Source organism: Sus scrofa, chromosome 9 (assembly GCF_000003025.6).
Source record: "Sus scrofa isolate TJ Tabasco breed Duroc chromosome 9, Sscrofa11.1, whole genome shotgun sequence".
Lineage (NCBI taxonomy): Eukaryota > Metazoa > Chordata > Mammalia > Artiodactyla > Suidae > Sus > Sus scrofa.
The window spans coordinates 125,958,313-125,977,377 of NC_010451.4; the positions used below are offsets into that span (position 1 = coordinate 125,958,313).

General features: G+C 37.2%; 1 protein-coding gene across 6 annotated transcripts in view; it reads right to left on the reverse strand.

Annotated features, from left to right (window-relative positions):
• Positions 1–19,065, reverse strand: part of EDEM3 (ER degradation enhancing alpha-mannosidase like protein 3) — a 74,213-nt gene that overhangs the window by 49,452 nt on the left and 5,696 nt on the right. For all 6 annotated transcript variants that reach the window (XM_021102628.1, XM_021102629.1, XM_021102625.1 and 3 more), the window contains exons 3-4: positions 4,479–4,579; positions 3,796–3,835 (exon numbers count right to left, since the gene is read on the reverse strand). In XM_021102628.1, coding sequence (XP_020958287.1) covers positions 3,796–3,835; positions 4,479–4,579 — 141 coding nt within the window. The remainder of the gene's footprint in view (positions 1–3,795; positions 3,836–4,478; positions 4,580–19,065) is intronic.

A 19,065-nucleotide genomic window follows, 5' to 3' on the forward strand; every position in this document is an offset into this window, starting at 1 on the left:
CCGTGATCAGTTGACCCCAGATCACACACCATTCGCCATCTTCACCCTGTGGTTGCCCTGGCCCCTAACGAAGGAGGCAGTGCAATGTGGGGGTCAAGCACAAGCCCTACTTGAGTTCTGGTTCCTTCCTTCTACTTCTACGCCTGTTCTTTCATTTACAAAAAGAGGAAATACCTCCTCTCATGGGTCTGTTTTCCTAAAGGAGGTGATGTATGTGAAGGACTTTTAGCAGAGCGCCTGACGGGTATGTGCTTGATACTCCTAGTAACATTATTACCACAAGGGTCTAGAATCCTAAGCTGAGAACTCCGGGGATGCTTGCAATGAGTTCCACGGTGGTGGTGGGGGGGGGTGTCCACTGTCATTACACAGGTGGCTTTGATTTTTCAGTCTCCGTTAAGGCTGCACAATGCTAATACTTTGTACTGCTTCTCACTCGATTTGATCCTTTCGCTAAAAATTCTAATGTAGGTATAAAACATTCCATAACAGTGTCTCTGACTAACATTCAAGTAAAAGTAAAATTTAGGGTAAGCCCTGAATAAAATATCATATAAAACCCGATATTAAATTGAGTGCATTCCCACCTCAATCTCAAAGTCCATGTAAATTCCGCAGCCACAAACGCGGATGCGGACAGCCCTCTACCGCCTCCAGGAGACAGAACGGTTTTACTCACGCCTCACATACACACACTTATCAGTTTGTTCATCCTATTCTTCCTACGTCTATTTCCAGAGAACCGCCCTCAAGATCAGTTCCAATGCTTTCTGCTTCAAAGGAGAATAAAAATGGAGAGTTCTCTTCATTCATAAACAGCTAGAAAATTCATTCTAACAGCTCCATTAGTGAATGCGTTACTTAAACTTTTAGGCTGATATCAAAGCATGAATTCAGGTCTCTTCCTTTCCCTCACTGTCTTTAATCTGTTCAATATCGATCTACAGATTTCATGGTAATGTTGAATTTAGAGGTAAATGTAAAGTGTTACTGCTGGGAGTTCCCATTGCGGCTCAGCGCTAATGAACTCAACTGTATTCATGAGGGTGCAGGTTCAATACCTGGCTCCACTCAGTGGGTTAAGGATCTGGTGCTGCTGTGAGCTGGGGTGTAGGTAGCAGACGCAGCTCAGAACTGGCATTGCTCTGGCTGTGGTGTAGGCTGGCAGCTGCAGTTCGGATTTGCCCTCTACCCTAGGAACTTCCAAATGCCGCAGGTACAGCCCAAATAAATAAATAAAGTGTTAGCACTAGACTTCATTACAATCAATAGCAACTACATGGCTAGAATTATGAACAATAGTTTAAACTGAAAGATCAAAGACAACAGAAGTCCTACTGAATGTATTATGGTATGACCAAAATAAAAACAAGAGGTTGTATTCTATCCCAAGTGACATGTTTGTCCTATTAGTATTTTCAAATAAAGAAACCACAAATCAAAAAACAACTGCAAAGTAAATTAAAATATTAATACTTGATTGATAAGCTGTACATGCCTTCTAAACGTAGGAAAAAAACTTTCAAACTAATTTCTTTTAAATCTTCTGTTTACATAAATATCTATTAACAGATATTTAGATATCTAGTCTAGGCCCTTCTGAGGTAAAAAGAGGGGCCCAGAGAAGTTAAATAACTTGGCCAAGGTCACACATATCAGTATTATGTGATCGCTTCTGGTCACTCCCTGCAACGAGGAGTCAGAACTAAGGTTCACCACGCTTTACTGAAAGTGTGGTCTGCGGACCAGCAGCAATAGCACCACCAAGTGGCATCTTACTAGAAACACACATTCTTGGGCCGTATCTTCAGAGTCCTACTGGATCACTATCTGCATTCTATTTTAGCAAGATCCCCAGGTGATTTGTTGTACACTGGAGTTTAAAAAAGCAATGCATCACTGCACGGTGGTTCTCAAACTTTAGCACACACTAGACTCATCTGGAAGCTTGTTAAAAAACAGACTGCTAGGCCTTACTTCCAGACTTGCCGATTCAATATGTCCGAGATGAGGCCCTACAATTTGCATTTCTAGCAAAGTGCTAGGTGACGCTGATGCTTTTGGTACTAGAATCATATTTTGAGAACCAATGCCAAAGTGGCATAACTTCAAAGAATAGAACCTTTTAATAATGGCTGCTTAACTAGCGGCCAACAGATTTCTAAATATAGGAAAAGTTATGCAGCCTAGAACCACCTTTTCTCCTTCATTTCCAATAAAAATTTAAAAATATACAATATCTGAGGTCCATGTCCTTGAAAATACTAGCTTCCGCAGAGACGGCAGGTAATCTGCTGTACGTAAGGATAATGCCAAGGTGACGAATGGGAAACCAACTTAAGTCCACCTGAGGTCTTTCCTAACACACAGCTACTGCCCGTCACTCACTCCTCTCTATCAACATAGGCCTGATGTGCATCACCAGGTAACTCCACTTAATTTCTCCCAGGGTAGTCATTTGTGCCTTTTGGGATATGTGTTTATCTTTTTCTCTTCTATTATATTAGCAGAACATCTAAGACCACCAAATCAAAAATAAGGCATATGAGAGTTCGCTGGTGGCCTAGAGGTTAAAGGATCCAGCATTGTCACTGTGGCAGGGGTTCAATCCCTGGCCTAGGAACTTTCACATACTGCGGCCGCAGCCAAAGGAAAATAAATAAATAAATAAATAAGTAAAATTAGGCACACAATCTTCTCTCCGATCGTCACAGTCAATATAATGTGGTTCACACATTCCTTTCATCTCTGAAAAATGAAGTCACAACTTTTGATACCCTGATACAACGAAAAAGATCCAAACAACATGGTATTCTCAACAAAAAAAGCTCCTCTCAACCAGGGCTGAATTTTATAAACAAAGAAGTTTTAGAGGAATAAATAATAATGCCCAGTCGTACTCCAGAAAAATTAAATCAGAGTAACTTGAGAGAGAGCATTTTTTTAAGATTTCAGAGGCAACATTCCCAAGGTACTGGTATAGTTGAGAGTCTCTGGTTAAAAAAAAAAAAGAAAGAAAAAAATAACTGCCCAGTGAAAGAAGAATGCAGAAAAAATATTGGGAAGAAAAGCCTGGTTCTGAAAATGTTCTGCCAACACAAAGATTGTTTATTTTGTTTTTAAGACACTAATCAGTACTTGAGACATTAATTCAAAGTTGAGAATTACGCCTTAAGAGAAATCATGAAGCAAGTCTAATTTTATACCATAAGTGATGTGAGAGTGAAAAACTAGAAAGATACTACATTTAGAAATCATGACATCTGGAACTCAGTCATTTGCCTCTGCCATCACAAACAGTCCCTAGCTAGAATGAACTGAAATGATTTTGTACGGCATGAGGTTGAGAGGAGTGCCAAGTCCTGATCGTTTGGTGCTAAAAAATCTCTGCTGAGAAAAAATTAAATTTTTAATGAATATATAAAATATATAATTTAACAATCTCAGTATCATTGTGATGTGTCATTCTGGAACAAGAGTATCAAGGGTATTTTCTAGAACACAGCTTTCACTTCCTCGTCCAAAGGGAAACGACCTTCTTGATTTAGGTGCTGTGGCGTAAGCTGACATACCTATAAATGACTTGAGTATCTCCATGACTCCACATAATTTCACTCGACATGCACACAACATTATCAACTCAATAGTTTGAAAGATTTATTTAGAAGCAAAGATCAAATCGTCTTAAATTCTGAAGGCTTCTATTTCAGACTTAGAGTGTAACAATTATATTCATAATTCTTGAGTGCACATACCATGAAATTTTTAAAATAATTCAAGGAGAATCAAACCTACCACAAGAGTGTCCAAAGAATCAATCAGTGTCAGGGAAAATCTAAGGAACAAGTATAATGAGATAGACAACGTTAGAATTCTGAATATTTTATCCATGAATGTATAAGCAGATGTATCTACATCCTACTGACTGGAAGTTTCCATTGACGAGCACTTCCATGCATCGATAGAACCAGGTAACTATACTGAAAAGGCCTAATGTTACATTTATGTTCAGCCTAACTATGTATCTTTCAAAATGAATAGATACTCATTAGCTCTTTTTTTTGGCCGCACCCACAGCATGTGGAAGTTTCCAGGTCAGGGACCAAACCCATGCCACGGCAGCGACCCGAGCCGCTGCAGTGACAATGCTGGATCCTTAACCCGCTGTGCCGCAAGGGAACTCCCTCATTAGCTCTTTTCAAAGAAAATAAAAATATTGAAGTATCAACACCTTATAACATGTCAATGACTTCATATACATTCTAAAACTCACATCCATCGCAACAACTCAACTTTTCACTGACTTAAGAGGTAAAGTGATTATAACATTTTATAAAAGATAACAGAAAGGAGTAAAGGAACTCAATGTAAGACTCAAAGCAGTCTTTGAAATTTAACCAATCCCCAACAAATGACTGCCTGTAACATGTCTTAAGACTTGGGAACTTTAGGATGCCATTCTCTGTATCAATACTCACTTTCCCAAGGCATCATCAACATCACCCCGACTTGGCTCCTGGCCTCTAACACGACCTCTGCAGGTTAAAGGCATGAGTTCATCCGCTGGGTAAGCATGTTCCTGCAAGGAAAATCTTAGTGAGTCACCAAGGAAAATAAGAGTACGCAGACATCATTTAGAGAACACAACTTTTTCACAGTTACTAAAAAAAAAATAAAAAAGGTAAAATGAAAGTTAGAAGTTCTACTATCCTTACAGTCTAGGGAACCTTAAAAATTTTTTTTAGCTATAAATACATATAAGAAAATATTTCTTTAAAAATCTGATGTTTTCCCTCTTCCCAATCTCATTCCCCAGAGGTAACTACTGTTGTGAGTGGCATTTATCCCTCCAGATTAATCAACATCCACTGAAATACATGCACATACATCATTTAAAAATTTTATTTACAAACAGGTGCTTATGCCATATGCACACATGGCCCTAATATTTGTCTACTGAAATCACTGTGGGTTTTTCCATGCTGGAATTTTGATACATTATTTTTAATAACCACAAGATAATAATTTAATGTTAGCTAATATTACTGAGTACTACTGTTCTAAGCACTGTTCTATATACCTTAGTTTATTTATCATGCAACCCTCTGAAACAGATTCAATTATTTCCCTTTTATAGATGAGAAAACTGAGGTCCAGAGAAGTAAGCCTATATCATGCAGCTAGTAAATGATGGATCTAGAATTCAAACCTGGCAACCTGACTCCAGAGCCTAGCAATGTCACAATACCTGCTCCTCACAGTATTCCAAAGTACGGATAAGCTAAAATTTACTCATTCTTCCATCGATGAACATGTAAGTTGAACTGAACTTTTCACTGTATAAAGGTTTCAATAAACATCTATAAGTTTATACACTTCTATACCATATTTTTTTTGCACATATGCTTGTATTTCCATGAATCAAATCCCTCAAACCAGACCCTACTGGTCAAAGGTCTCAATATTTAATTGCTGATAGCTACCATCAATTTACACTCTTATAATACTCTCACCAACAAAGGAGATGATCAATGGTTTACATTTTGCCAATCTCCCAGACAAAAAAATGGTATCTCAAGTTTCATTATTAATGAGGATAAACATCTTTTTGTATTAGCCATTGCTATTTGTCTTGAAATGTCTATTTATACCTTTTGACCTTTTTCTACTGGTTGTCTTATTGGCCAAGAGACGCCCTATACATTGTTATATATATAGTAAACATTTTTCTCCTGTCTTTTGTTTGGCTTTTAACTTTGTTTATGGCATTTCTTACTTTTAACATGCAGCTTAAGTTTTTAACATGCAGTCAAATCTATTAGTCTCTTCTTTCATAGTTTCTAGATTTCAGGCATGATTAAGAAGGCTATCTTGAGGGAGTTCCCATTGCGGCTCAGTGGAAAAGAATCTGACAAGCAGCAGTGAGGGTTCAATCCCTGGCCTTACTCAGTGAGGGTTAAGGATCTGGCACTGCCGTCAGCTGTGGTGCAAGTCGCAGACCTGGCTCAGATCTGGCATGACTGTGGCTGTGGCGTAGGCCAGTGGCTATAGCTCCAATTCAACCCCCAGCCTGGGAACCTCCATATGGCCATGGGTGCAGACCTTAAAAAAAAAAAAAAAAGGCTATCTTGAATCTCAAAATAATACTCAATTTTTTTTAATGTCTAGATAGTAACTCCATCTGGAATCTAATTTTATGATGTGAAATAGGGATATATCTTTATCTGTTCCCCCAAATACCCAATTCCCTAAATACCACTTTTTAAACACTCCATCCTTTCCCTAATCACCTAAAATACAGCTTATTAGTTCAAAACTGTCTGTACAAATACACCTATCTGCAGCCTCTCCTTTGTTCTACAGACCTGTTTCCCTCTCCTATTGCCCTACAGACCTCTTTGTTCTATAAACCTACTTCCTGCTCCCAAACCATTATCTTAATTATTCTATCTTCGCAACATGGCTTGCTACTTGGTTGAGCAATTCACTCCCCTCAATTATCTTCTTCTAAGGTTTTAAATAACTTTTTAAAATTTACTCTTCTGGATACCTTTAAAAGTTCCTTAAAATTCCACTGAAATTTTAATTGGAAGAGCCTAATTTGGGGAATACTGTTTTTTTTGTTTTTGTTTTTTTACCAATTGAGTTTTCCCTTCTAGAAATACAGTATCTCTATATTAACTCAGATCATCTTTCATGAATTCAGTTTCTTCCTATATGTCTCAGCTATTTCTTAATATTTATTAAAAAGTACTTTTTTTTTTTTTTTTTGGCCATGACCGCAGCATGTGGAAGTTCCTGAGCCAGGGATGGAACCCATGCCACGGCAGCGACCCCAGCTGCTTCAGTGACAATGCCAGATCCCTAACCTGCTGTGCTATAGAGAACGCCTAGATTTAATAAATGACCATGACAGAGTATTTCTAGTCTAGATAATTATGAAGTACCTGCAAGATTCTCCCCTCCTGTACACTACAAACACAGTGAAATGTGGTATAAATTTTTAAAAATTATTTTAATGCCTAGCTGAGCTTGATAATATGAAGAAATTTTCAAATATCAAAACTGAATAGTGAAATCTAGAAGATGAAGCTGCCCTGACCACAACATTAGGAATAAAACAGGCCTTAGTGAGAATTGTGTTACTACCCAAAGGGTATGAGATCTGATGCTGTTGGCCTGGCATGCATGGCCATAAGCCCGAAAAAGTAGGTTTTCTAAACTGGTAGCTGCTTCAGTAAAACTAGACTGGAACATCTCTAGCTACTAGTTGCAGGTTTTAACAGAAAAGGAGAGAAAAAAGAAAGGCCTGCTGAACTCTTAAAAAATTTTCTTCCCCAGGAGAGTATCCTTTTTTTAAATTTTCTTCATCAGGAGAGAGGAAAAGATTCCTCTAAAATTAATAAAATGTGACCACTGAGAAACATTTAGAAGTTAAACCACTGTATTTACACACTGCACGACATTTACTGACTACCTGACAAGAATAATAGGATTAAAATACTCCTACTTTCCCCCAATTCGACTTGGGATTTTTGTCAATTATATTATTACAGGCAGTCTTTATTTCTCTATTCACTATACACTCACAAACTGAGTTTCCACAATTTAGTTGACCAAACCCTCAACAACATGGTTCAAATTTCAGATACCACAGTGTTATTAAATAACTGCACACAATACAAAGTTGAGGTTCTTCAATCTACAAATAGCCATGTAAATAACAGAGGCTCATTAAGATCAGTGATCAATTCCATCATTTCTTTCAAAGCCTATCAGTGACTGATTACTGTGTATCTATTTTTTAGTTCGCAAACAGACAGCAAGCATGTAGTTATGTGCCTCCTTGTCATCTAGTGATAATCCTACATGACAGTTTGACAATTTATAAAAATAGATAATCCAGGGAGTTCTCATCATGGCTCAGCGGAAATGAATCTGACTAGTATCTACGAGGACACACGTTTGATCCCTCGCCTTGCTCAGTGGGTTAAGGATCCGGCGTTGCCATGAGCTGTGGTGTAGGTCACAGACGCAGCTCAGATCTGGCGTTGCTGTGGCTGTGGCACAGGCCAGCAGCTACAGCTCTGATTTGACCCTTAGTCTGGGAACCTCCATATGCCATGGGTGAGGCCCTAAAAAAAAAAAAATAATAATAATAATCAAAAAAGGAAATTAACCAATGAGGATAAAAGTCTGCAAAGAAATGAAAAGTGATAACACAAAGTGAAATTCAAATTGAACATAAAAGGGTTATAGAAGAAATAGCTGACCACAGAATGCTGATACTGCTGCTATTCAGCAGTATCTAGATATGCAGCCGGAGGAACTTAGCAAAGGCCAGACTATCCACAAAGATGAAGAAAGTGGCTGTGTCATCAAAGGATAAAGACTCTGTAGAGGAAATAATGCCTGCAGAAAAACTTTACATTAAAGGCATTCCCAGATATATTTCATGACACAGACGGCAAAGGATCCAATTCGTGAAGCTGATCCAAATTTTGAAATTTGTATAGTTTCTTTTTTTTTTTTCCTGATAGGCAAGATATAGATTTATGAGGACAGGATGCTTTTGAGAGATGCAAGCGGGCAGGCAAGGAAGCTCTGCCTGAAATTTTTATACTTTCTTCACAAGGTATAGAAGAGGTGTGGCCTCTATCTGAAGTTACACAATGTGATGAAAGCAAGCGAGGCAAGCACCATTCAAACTTCTCTTAGTCTTTTACAAAGAAATAACACTTTAAATTTCAAAGTCTCTAATATTTTGAATTACGGTATACTAAAGTTTTTGCTATTTCAAAAACTTCTCTGTATATTTATAATCAACAGAAAGAAAAACTTTAAGCTTTTGGCAAAGATTTTAAAAGATTTATAACATTTGTATTCTGGTCTGGAACCGTATTCTATTTAGGTGGCATCAATGCACACCATTTTTCTATGGCTTCTCTATATGTGAGTTTTTATTTTGCTTCATCGCTGGATTGCCTGGACTGTGTCCTCAAGTAAGTTATATTTGTTTGTTTATTTTAAAAGTGTGTCATCAGTACTGTTATTTCTCTGGTATTCCCAGGTTAGGCTGGCTCTTGCCTTATACTTGAAAAATAATCTGAATGGTTATAAAATGCCTGCTTTTTTTTTTTTTTTTTTTTTTTTTGCTTTTTAGGGCTGCACCCACGGCTTATGGAGGTTCCCAGGCTACCGGTCTAATCGGAGCTACAGCTGCCAGCTTACACCACAGCCACAGCAACGCAGGATCTAAACAGCACCTGCAAACTACACCACACCTCACAGCAATGCTGGATCCTTAACCCACTGAGCGAGGCCAGGGTTTGAACCTGCAACCTCATGGTTCCTAGTCAGATTTGTTTTTGCTGAGCCACGATGGGAACTCCTACCTGTGTCTTTTAGCTGTCAAGTTCCTCACTACTTCTTTGGTTAATTCCCATAGGACCATAATTCATCAAGAATGCACAAAATTTTTACTGCTTTATGGTTTTATATTTAATACAATAAGCAACATTCAGAAGTAACTCAAGATAAGGAATCTTCTTAAAAACTTGATGTATTTTGAAAGGACTTTGTAGGAGATCATTAGAATGTTAATTTGATTGTAAAGCACTCCTTACTTTTTAAACCACTGCTTAGAAAACTTAATACTACTATTTTTAGGGTCTTGCAAAACACACATGCATACATACACAAACACCTTTGTCTGAAATTAAATATGAAACTCAAACCCTGAACTTCTCCAGATTAGAAAAATATTAATAGCAACTGCAAACCAGAATAATCAAATAAGGGGATTTTGAACCAGGTGTAAAAAATACTTTATGTTCCCCTGTTTCAACATTAAGGATAAAAACAAAACCACAACTTTTTCTTTGGGTTAACCACAAAGCAAACTACAGTTGGTTTGCATAAATTCAGAGCAATGCATACATTGCAAATGAACAGCTGTGTTACACTTCAAATATCTTGGCTATTTGAGGAATAGTAAGGCTTTCTCTTCTTAATTCATATTATAATGACTCAGAGCAGGGAAAAACAGAAAAACCCTTAGAGATTATGACTCAAAGGAAAACTCAGGTGATAAAGAGTCCTATATAAATTAAGTAGAACACGTGCCTAGCTAAAAACAAGAGCAAAAACATAAAATAAAGCGTTGTAGACTCTCCATATCAAATTCCAAATTTAGTAGCACTTTGAAATAACTCTGCTTTAAAAGACTCAAGTCAAAGCAGCATCTAAAACTTTTTAGAAAAACCAATTCCAAAAAGAAGGCAGAGGGAAGGGACTTTATTCTACTAAAAACAATAATAAAACAAAAGCATTATTTATAATGGTGAGTTATTGAAGATATCAAATCGATTTAGTTCCCCATAAAATTATATGTGCTTTTTTTTTAGGGCCGCACCTATGGCATATGGAAGTTCCCAGGCGAGGGGTCAAATAAGAACTGAGCTGCCGGCCTACATCACAGCCACAGCCACAGCAAGGCCAGATCCGAGTCGCATCTGTGACTTATGCCGCAGCTTGTGGCAAGCAACACAGGATCCTTAACCAATGACTGAGGCCAGGGATCGAGCCAGCATCCTCAGAGATAGTAGTCGGGACCTGCTGAGCCACAACGGGAACTCCTACATCCACTTTTAAATGTTTTATTCCAGCTCCTCACTATTAAACACTTCCCTCTTTGAGGCAGCTAAGATATTCCTTCCTAAAGTAAAAATTAAATGATATTTAATAAACCATTTATCATACACTGATAGCATATGCTAATTACCGATTAAACGTGCATAATTTATTAGTTTTCTTTTCACTTCAAGTCAAATTTTCCTTTTCCCTTTTGTTCACATTTATACTCATTTATCAAACCGTTTTTCAGGTGTTTAGGATTCCATTTATTTAAACTATTAAATTATTAATACCCCCTACACTGAACATATGGTCCTTTGAGGTAACATATTTTATGAAATGTTTCAAAAGCACTGAGGAGAAATAAATAACAAAACTGCAGTTGTCTCATGATTTTAAATTAATCACAACAGAACAGCATGTCAGCATACTTTAAAACTTTGTACTCAAAATAAGATGAGAACCAAAGTTTCCAAATCCTTCAATACATCCTAATCAATTTGGGGTTTTTTTTGTTTTTGTTTTTTTTTTTTTTTTTTTTCGGGTATGCAGAAGTTCCTGGGGCTGGGAATCAAACCTGCGTCACAGCAGTGACAATACCAGATCCTTAACTACTAGGCCTCGAGGGAACTTCCTTAATCAATTTGGTTTTAATCAATGATAACATAAATTGAACTTATGAAATAATATTATATGAAATAAATACATGATAATAAATAATAATGTTATAATGAAATAGTCCTGCCACCAACAGATTTTTTTAGGAGGATTGTTACCAATAATGCAGAAAAAAATAATGCAGATAAAGCATCTGATAAAATTCAATAATACCCTGTGATGAAAATTCTCAGCAAACTAGAAATAGGCACTTACTATATAGAGAGAGCATCTATGAAAAACCAACAGGTAATATCATCCTTAACAGTAAAAGGCTACCTGCTTTCTCCAAAGATCAGGAGCAAGACAAGGATCTTACCACTGCTTTTCAACATTATACTACAATCCTAGCCACTGCTATGAAAGAAATAAAAGACACATAAGTTTAGAAAGGACGAAGGAAAAGTTCCTTTGTTTGCAGATGATATGACTGACCACATGAAAATCCTAAGGAATCTACCAAAAAAGCTACTAAAAATAAGTGAGTTTTCCATGGATATAAGGTTAACAGATTAGTGTATTTCTGTATTAACATCAATGGACGATTGGAAATTAAAATCTGAAAAACTACAAATTACAATACCACAAAAAATATGAAATATTTATGAATAAATTTAACAAAAGATGTGTAAGAGCTGTACACTGAAAAGTACAAAACATTAAGAGCCAAATAAGTGAACAGAGATACTACGTTCATGGACTGAAAGACAATACTGTTAAGAGGTTAACTGATCTATAGGTTTCAACATAATTCCAATCAATAATTCAATAGGCTTTTTGGGTAGAAATTGATAATACAATGCTAAAATTTACACGGGAATGCAAAGAATCTAGAATATTCAAAACAATTTTGAAAAAGAACAAAGCTGAAAAACTTCTATTGCCTGCTTACAGGACTTAATATCATTCAATCAGGAAAATGTGATACTGATGTGCAAATAGATATTCAGATCAGTGGGAAAGACCAGAGTCAAGAAACAGACCTATGCATATATGGTTAACTGATTTTACAAACGTGCCAAAATAATTCAGTGAGCCAAGGATATTCTTTTCAACAAACAGTGCTGGAATAATTGGATATCCACATAGAAAAAAGATATAAACAAACCTTTACCTCATACCATACATACAGACATTAATTCAAAATGGGTAATAAATCTCAATGAAAAAGCTAAAATTACAAAACCTCTAGAGAAAACAAAAAAAGCCTCTGTGACTTTGGGCTAGGAAAATATCTGGGGGGAGTAGGATATAAAAGACATGAATCATAAAAGGGTAAACTGGACTTGGTCACAATTCCAGACATTGGCACTTCGAAAGATATTAAGAAAATTAAAAGATGAAGTACAGACTGAGAGAAAATATCTGCAAAACATATATGTGAAAAAGGGCTGACATCCCGAATATATCACTCTTATGACTCAGTTATAACAGGACGAATGACCTGATTTTAAAATGGTAAGAGATGTGAACAGATGTTTTGCCAAAAAAAGACATACTAAGCAAATGGAAGATTTTTTCAACATCATTAGTCATCAGGAAAAATCAAATTAAAATCACAACAAATACCACTACACACCCACTAAAACGCCTAAAATTAAAAAGACTGAAAATACCAGTGTTGGAGAAGATATGGAGTAACTAAAACTCTTATAATTGCTCCTGTAGAATGCAAAATGTTACAGACACTTTAGAAAAGTCTGTCAGTTTCTTGTAAAAAGTAAAAGTTAGCCTTCCCATATGACCTAGCAATCCAATTTCTAAGTATGAAAATATACGTCCACATAAAAATTTGCATTCACAGATTTATAGCCATTTTAACTAATGGCCGCAGACCAGAAACAAGCCAAATATGTATCAACTGGTGAGTGAAGAAACAGTGTTCTATCAAATCAACGGACTACTACGGAGCAATAAATAGCAACTACAGTACCTCCAAAAATATGGATAAATCTCGAAAGCATCATGCTACATGAAACCATGGGAACCAGAACACTGAATATTGTACGATGCCACTGATACAAAACCCTAGAAAAGGGAAAACCAGTGACCAAAAGCTGATCGCAATGGTTGCCAGAGATCAGAGGCAGGGAAAAGGACTACCAAGGACTACCGAGGGGCAGGAGGAAGCATCCCGGAGTGACAGAGATGTTCCGTATCGTGACTGTGGGGGTGAACAACTCTTCACAACCTGTCCCACTGGGGACCATGCATTTCAAATTGGAAATGCTTTTTGTCTGTAAATCACACCTAAATAAACAGAAAGACCTGGTTCTGCTGAGCTGAAATCCTACATAGTATATCAAAGTGTGATTTAAAAAAAAAAAAAGAAAGAAAGAAACCTGTGAGAGGATACTACAGAATTTCTTAAGTCATTCTGGCAGTTTTAGGATACTCTCAAAACAGAGGCCAAGGAACAATGGTTAACAAAAGGTAGTCTTACTATCATCTACACAAAGATTTTTATTATCTTCCTACTTTCCAACCATGAGCACCACTTCTAAACTACTTTATTTACAGAACCCCTCTTTTTGATGAAGAAAATGTCAAAAGAAATATCAGGTACAGAATTTTCAAATGGAGAATATGCAAAAGCTACAGTGATGGCTGTAAAACAATGTGAATGTAATTAATGCCACAGGACTGTACACTTAAAAACGGTTAAAATGCAGGTTCCCAGCGTGGCTCAGCAGTAATGAACCTGACTAGTATCCATGAGGACGCAGTTCAATCCCTGGCCTTGTTAAGTGGGTTAAAGGATCCAGCACTGCTGTGAGCTGTGGTGTGGGTCACAGACACGACTTGGATCCCTTGTGGCTCTGGCGTAAACCGGCGGCTATAGCTCCAATTGGACCCCTAGCCTGGGAACCTCCATATGCCATGGGTGCAGCCCTAAAAATAAATAAACAAATAAAGTTCCTTTCATTTTTTTTTAATGTATTTACTTACTTTTGTCTTCTATTTATTTTTATCTTTGAGGTGTGCTCTCAAAATCAAGCTTACAAGTGGTTATAAGGTATAATGTTACAGGTTAAAGGAAACCATGCTTACTTTTAGAGTTTATTTACAATGTTTAGGGCTCTATCAAAGTAATTTCTGCTTGTAACAGTTAATAATTGAGCTGTCTACAAAGAGATTAAGAAACTGGCTGAAAGTCACACGGCGGACACATGAGCCAGGATTTCAATCCAGCAGCCGTAGGGTTCCTTGGTAGATGTTCTTACCTATTATGCTGTGTCTCAATGAAGTAAAAATGAAGCCTCAGTGTATTATTAGCGTTTTACAAGGACAAAGTTCAAAAGTCAGGCCTTTGTTTGAGGTGCATCCCAAACTCTTTTCTCCCATTCTATACACAAATCGACTTCTTAGTTTGAGCCGCATGGAATGGAGAAGAAACACATTACCTGCCAGAAACCCCCAGAGTTGTCATTCAAAACACTTAATATTGTATGTGCTTGCTGGGTGATGTCTTAATCTGCTACTGCATTTTAGGAATACATTCATCTTTATTTCTCCAAAGCAAAAATAATGATAATAATAGTTGAGTTGTCTTCAGTAGACAGGAAAAAATATTAGAAAAGAAAGATCAGATCAGAGAGTTTAGATCCAAAATGGTTCTGCATTTGGCGGCCTAAATACATATATTTTGTCATCTAAATTAATCTGCAAACTAACCTCAGCACAAATACTATAAACATGCTAACAGTAGCTCTAAAGTGGCTGTGGTCTGAGGTTTAATAAGGTCATATAAGAACTGCCAAAACAAACATCTAATTTCATGTTATTTGGGGAAAAGAGAAAGCCATCTGTGCAATTCACTGTGGATAAACTGCAGTCTGAATGGGGCTAGAGATCTGTCAAATATAATTGTTATGATATTAACATTGATGCCATTAGTTGATGAAATCAGAGAATTCCTGGAGGTAACATCTAGAGATGGCAGAGGTGTACTAATCTACCTAAGGCTGGCAGGGCATTGTTACTGAAAAACAGCATTAACAGAACCTAGGGAATCATAAAAAAGGAAAGAAAAAAATAAGCTCAAAGGCTGTATGCCTAGAAGAGGAAAGAATGAGTGTGTTTGAAGAAAGTTCTATGCATATCTGAGGAACAAGTTCTGAGTTGAATAAAGCCTAGACTGAATTTTAGGAGGGCAATTTCAATCTCGGGTAGAGAATGAATTGGTAGCAATAGTGATGGTAAGTTACACTGCGCTTCCTATGCGCTAGACACAAATTACATTAACTTGTTTAATCCTCGCAACAACATTGTGAAGCAGGCAAACCATTTCAGAGAGATGGGGAAATAGGCTCAGGGAGATTAGGTAACTCTCCCAATGAAATCCAGCTGGTAAGCAGCAGAGCCACTTCAGGCTGTTCTGCTCTATTACCAGAATTCTTGCTCTTAATAATATTTATATTGTCTTGTCTTTGGAAAATAACCTTGTTTTCCCGAGAACAAAGAAAATTAAAAGGAATTGCTGTAATGGAGAGTAGAATGGAGAGTAATATTTTTAAAAACTAGAAAAAAATGAAAAGTATTCAACATTTATTAAAAGCCCACCACGTGCCAGGCATTTCACATTTTAGCATAGTAGGTAACTAACACAAAAAAGTAAACAGAGTTATAGGTCCCCAAATTTACCATTAACTTGTATTTTTAATAAAACATATTACATAATTTCTTTGAATTTAAAAGGCAAAGATATATCACAATAATCATATGCAAAAAGCCCCACTATTTGATTATACTTTCACAATAATTCAATTTGGTTCTTTTAAGAACCAACAACAAAAAATAAAAAATTTATGTAATAGGCATGATGCTAGGCACATGACATATTGAAGATGTATTTATTAAAAATTAAAGAAAATGGTCCCTGTTCTCAAAAATCATACAGTCTACAACAGTCCTCTATAATTATTCCCATTTTACTTAGGGAAACACTGCTCAGGGTGGGTTAAATAATCTGTTTAACGTGCAAGCTATTAAATAGCTATCATAGGATTTGAACTCAAACCTATCTAACTCCAAAAGCCTACATACATTTTTACTCTACAGCAAGCTAACAGTGCTTCTGAGTATACGAACTAGGAAAAATTTTCAACTGACTTCAAGTAACAAATACAGGGCACCTGGTCTCTGTTTAATATTTTACAACTATTTCACATTAGTTGAGAACTTAAAAAGGGGAAGTGTGAATTCTAGACTAAATCTTGGATTACAAACCTCACGTAAGTGGAGCACAGCACAAGTACGTTGCAAGAGTCACTCATGTTGTAAAATAAAACCGTTGAACATTTTAAAATACCTATTGCAGTGGATGGCAGGTGGGTGTGGCTCCATGGAAAAAATGGAGGGGGGGGGTCTTGATTCCAGGAGTTCCTGGTCTTTGGAGTCAAAATCCCTCTCCTTTGCATCTTGTAGGTAGATGGTTGTAATAGAAAGTTACCCAGTTAGGATCCAATAAAAAGGAATTGGACCAGGAAGTCCTCTGAGCACTGCCCTTGGTACCTGCTCTGTGACACACCCATGTACTATGTGCAGTCTGTTTAGGAAACAACGTACTGATACAACTTTCTGCTGTTTAACTAATAAGAAACAAGATGTTAAAGATACTATGCTTTACAAAGAAAGGATCCTAGTCACAGAGAGATGTATTTAACTGACCCAGCTGTATACCGTTTCATTCAACTTTTTTTTAATTTCATGGCTGTACTTGCAATGTATGGTAATTTTCAGGCCAGGGATTGAATCTGAATGGCAACAGTTGGATTCTTAACCCATTGTGCCACAGTGGGAATTCCCATTCAATTTTAGAACTAAAAACACTCATTTCTGTCATGGTTTAGGATTGAGGGTATAGCACAGATGCACTTGGCCACCACAAAACCATCAGCCTAGATCTGTAAAATTAAATTATGCTTTGCCCAAGCTGAATTAAGCAGGGATAAATGATTTGGAAAGAAATGGGTTTTTTGGTTTGTCTTTGGGGTTTTTTTTTTTTAGGGCAGAACCTGAGGCATATGGAGGTTTCCAGGCTAGGGGTCTAATAGGAGCTATAGCCGCCTGGCCTACGGCACAGCCACGTGGGATCCGAGCTGCATCTGTGACCTACACCACAGCTCATGGCAACGCAGGATCCTTAACCCACTGAGCCAGGCCAGGGATCGAATCCGCATCCCCATGGATGCTAGTCTGGTTCACTGACCACTGAGCCAGGATGGAAACTCCTAGAAAGAAATGTTAAAGGAATGGCTGAGGTTTTAAGAAATGAATTGAAAATTGTTTTCAAGATGGTCAAAAATAACCCAAACTTCATCACTAGTATATCTTTAAAACTTTTATTAAGAACTCAGTATAGGAGTTCTCTTGTGGCCCAGCAGGTTAAAGATTCAGAGTTGTTACTGCAGCAGCTTCGGTCGCTGCTGTGGGATGGGTTGGATCCCTAGCCCAGGAACTTCCATGTGGGTGTGGCCAAACAAAACACAACACTCAGTATGTACTCTTAAAAAACGTACGACATAGGAGTTATCGTCGTGGTGCAGTGGTTAACGAATCCGACTAGGAACCATGAGGTTGAGGGTTCGGTTCCTGCCCTTGCTCAGTGGGTTAACGATCTGGCGTTGCCGTGAGCTGTGGTGTAGGTTGCAGACGCGGCTCGGATCCCGCGCTGCTATGGCTCTGGCGTAGGCCGGTGGCTACAGCTCCAATTCGACCCCTAGACTGGGAACCTCCACATGCCGCGGGAGCGGCCCAAAGAAACAGCAAAAAGACAAAAAAACACACAAAAAAACAAACAAAAAAACGTACGATATGGAATTCCCACTGTGATGCAGTGGGATCGATGGTGTAAAAGCAGTGCCAGGACGCAGGTTCAATCCCCAGTCTGGCACGGTGGGTTAAAGGATCCCGCATTGTTACAGCTGCGGCATAGATCACAACTGTAGTTGGGATCTGATCCTTGGCCCAGGAACTCCATACGCCACAAGTGGCCAAAAAAGAAAAAAAATGTACAATATAAAATGGAATAATAATTAAATATAGAACATGTTTAAACAATATAAAAATGCATACATGCATATATACTTACATGTTATAAAAGTAATATTAACATATGAAGATATTTGGGTAATATATAATGAAAAATGGACTCAGAATCAGATGAAAAATACTTAGAGCCGAATCAATTAAAATCAGCTTCTTGCCAAACTTTTCCCAACCACATTTAATAAGCCTTAACCATAAAAGGAAATCTGTGGACCTATGTTAAAATGTAAAAACAAGGTCATAAGAATTTTCAGAATAATTTGATTCTTTTCAAGACTATACAAATTTACATGTAAAATTACCTTTTGAACTGTAAACTCTGCTGGCTATTTCCTTTTAAAAATTATTTATTTATTTTTGCAGTTTAAGATAATTTTAAGTGGTAAGCAGTGGCCAGGGTGGGGAGTGGGGCAGCCACAGACCCAATTGTGCAACAGGTCTCCAAAACTTTTTCATCCTGTAAAACTAAACCTGCTACTTTTTATCAAGTGAGCACTAAGACATTTTAAAACAATATGGATCAGCATATCTAGAAAGTAAAATATATTCAAATCAAGGACCACCGTGAGGATATAATTCGGACAGCATCTAGGTGATAGCTTGAATCTCTTAAGCAATGGTTTCTTCATAGAGTGAATATATTATAAATAGTTTTTTTAAATTAATAGAATCATTTCCCTTAAGGCCAAAGATAACATCTTATTCATATTTATATCCATAATA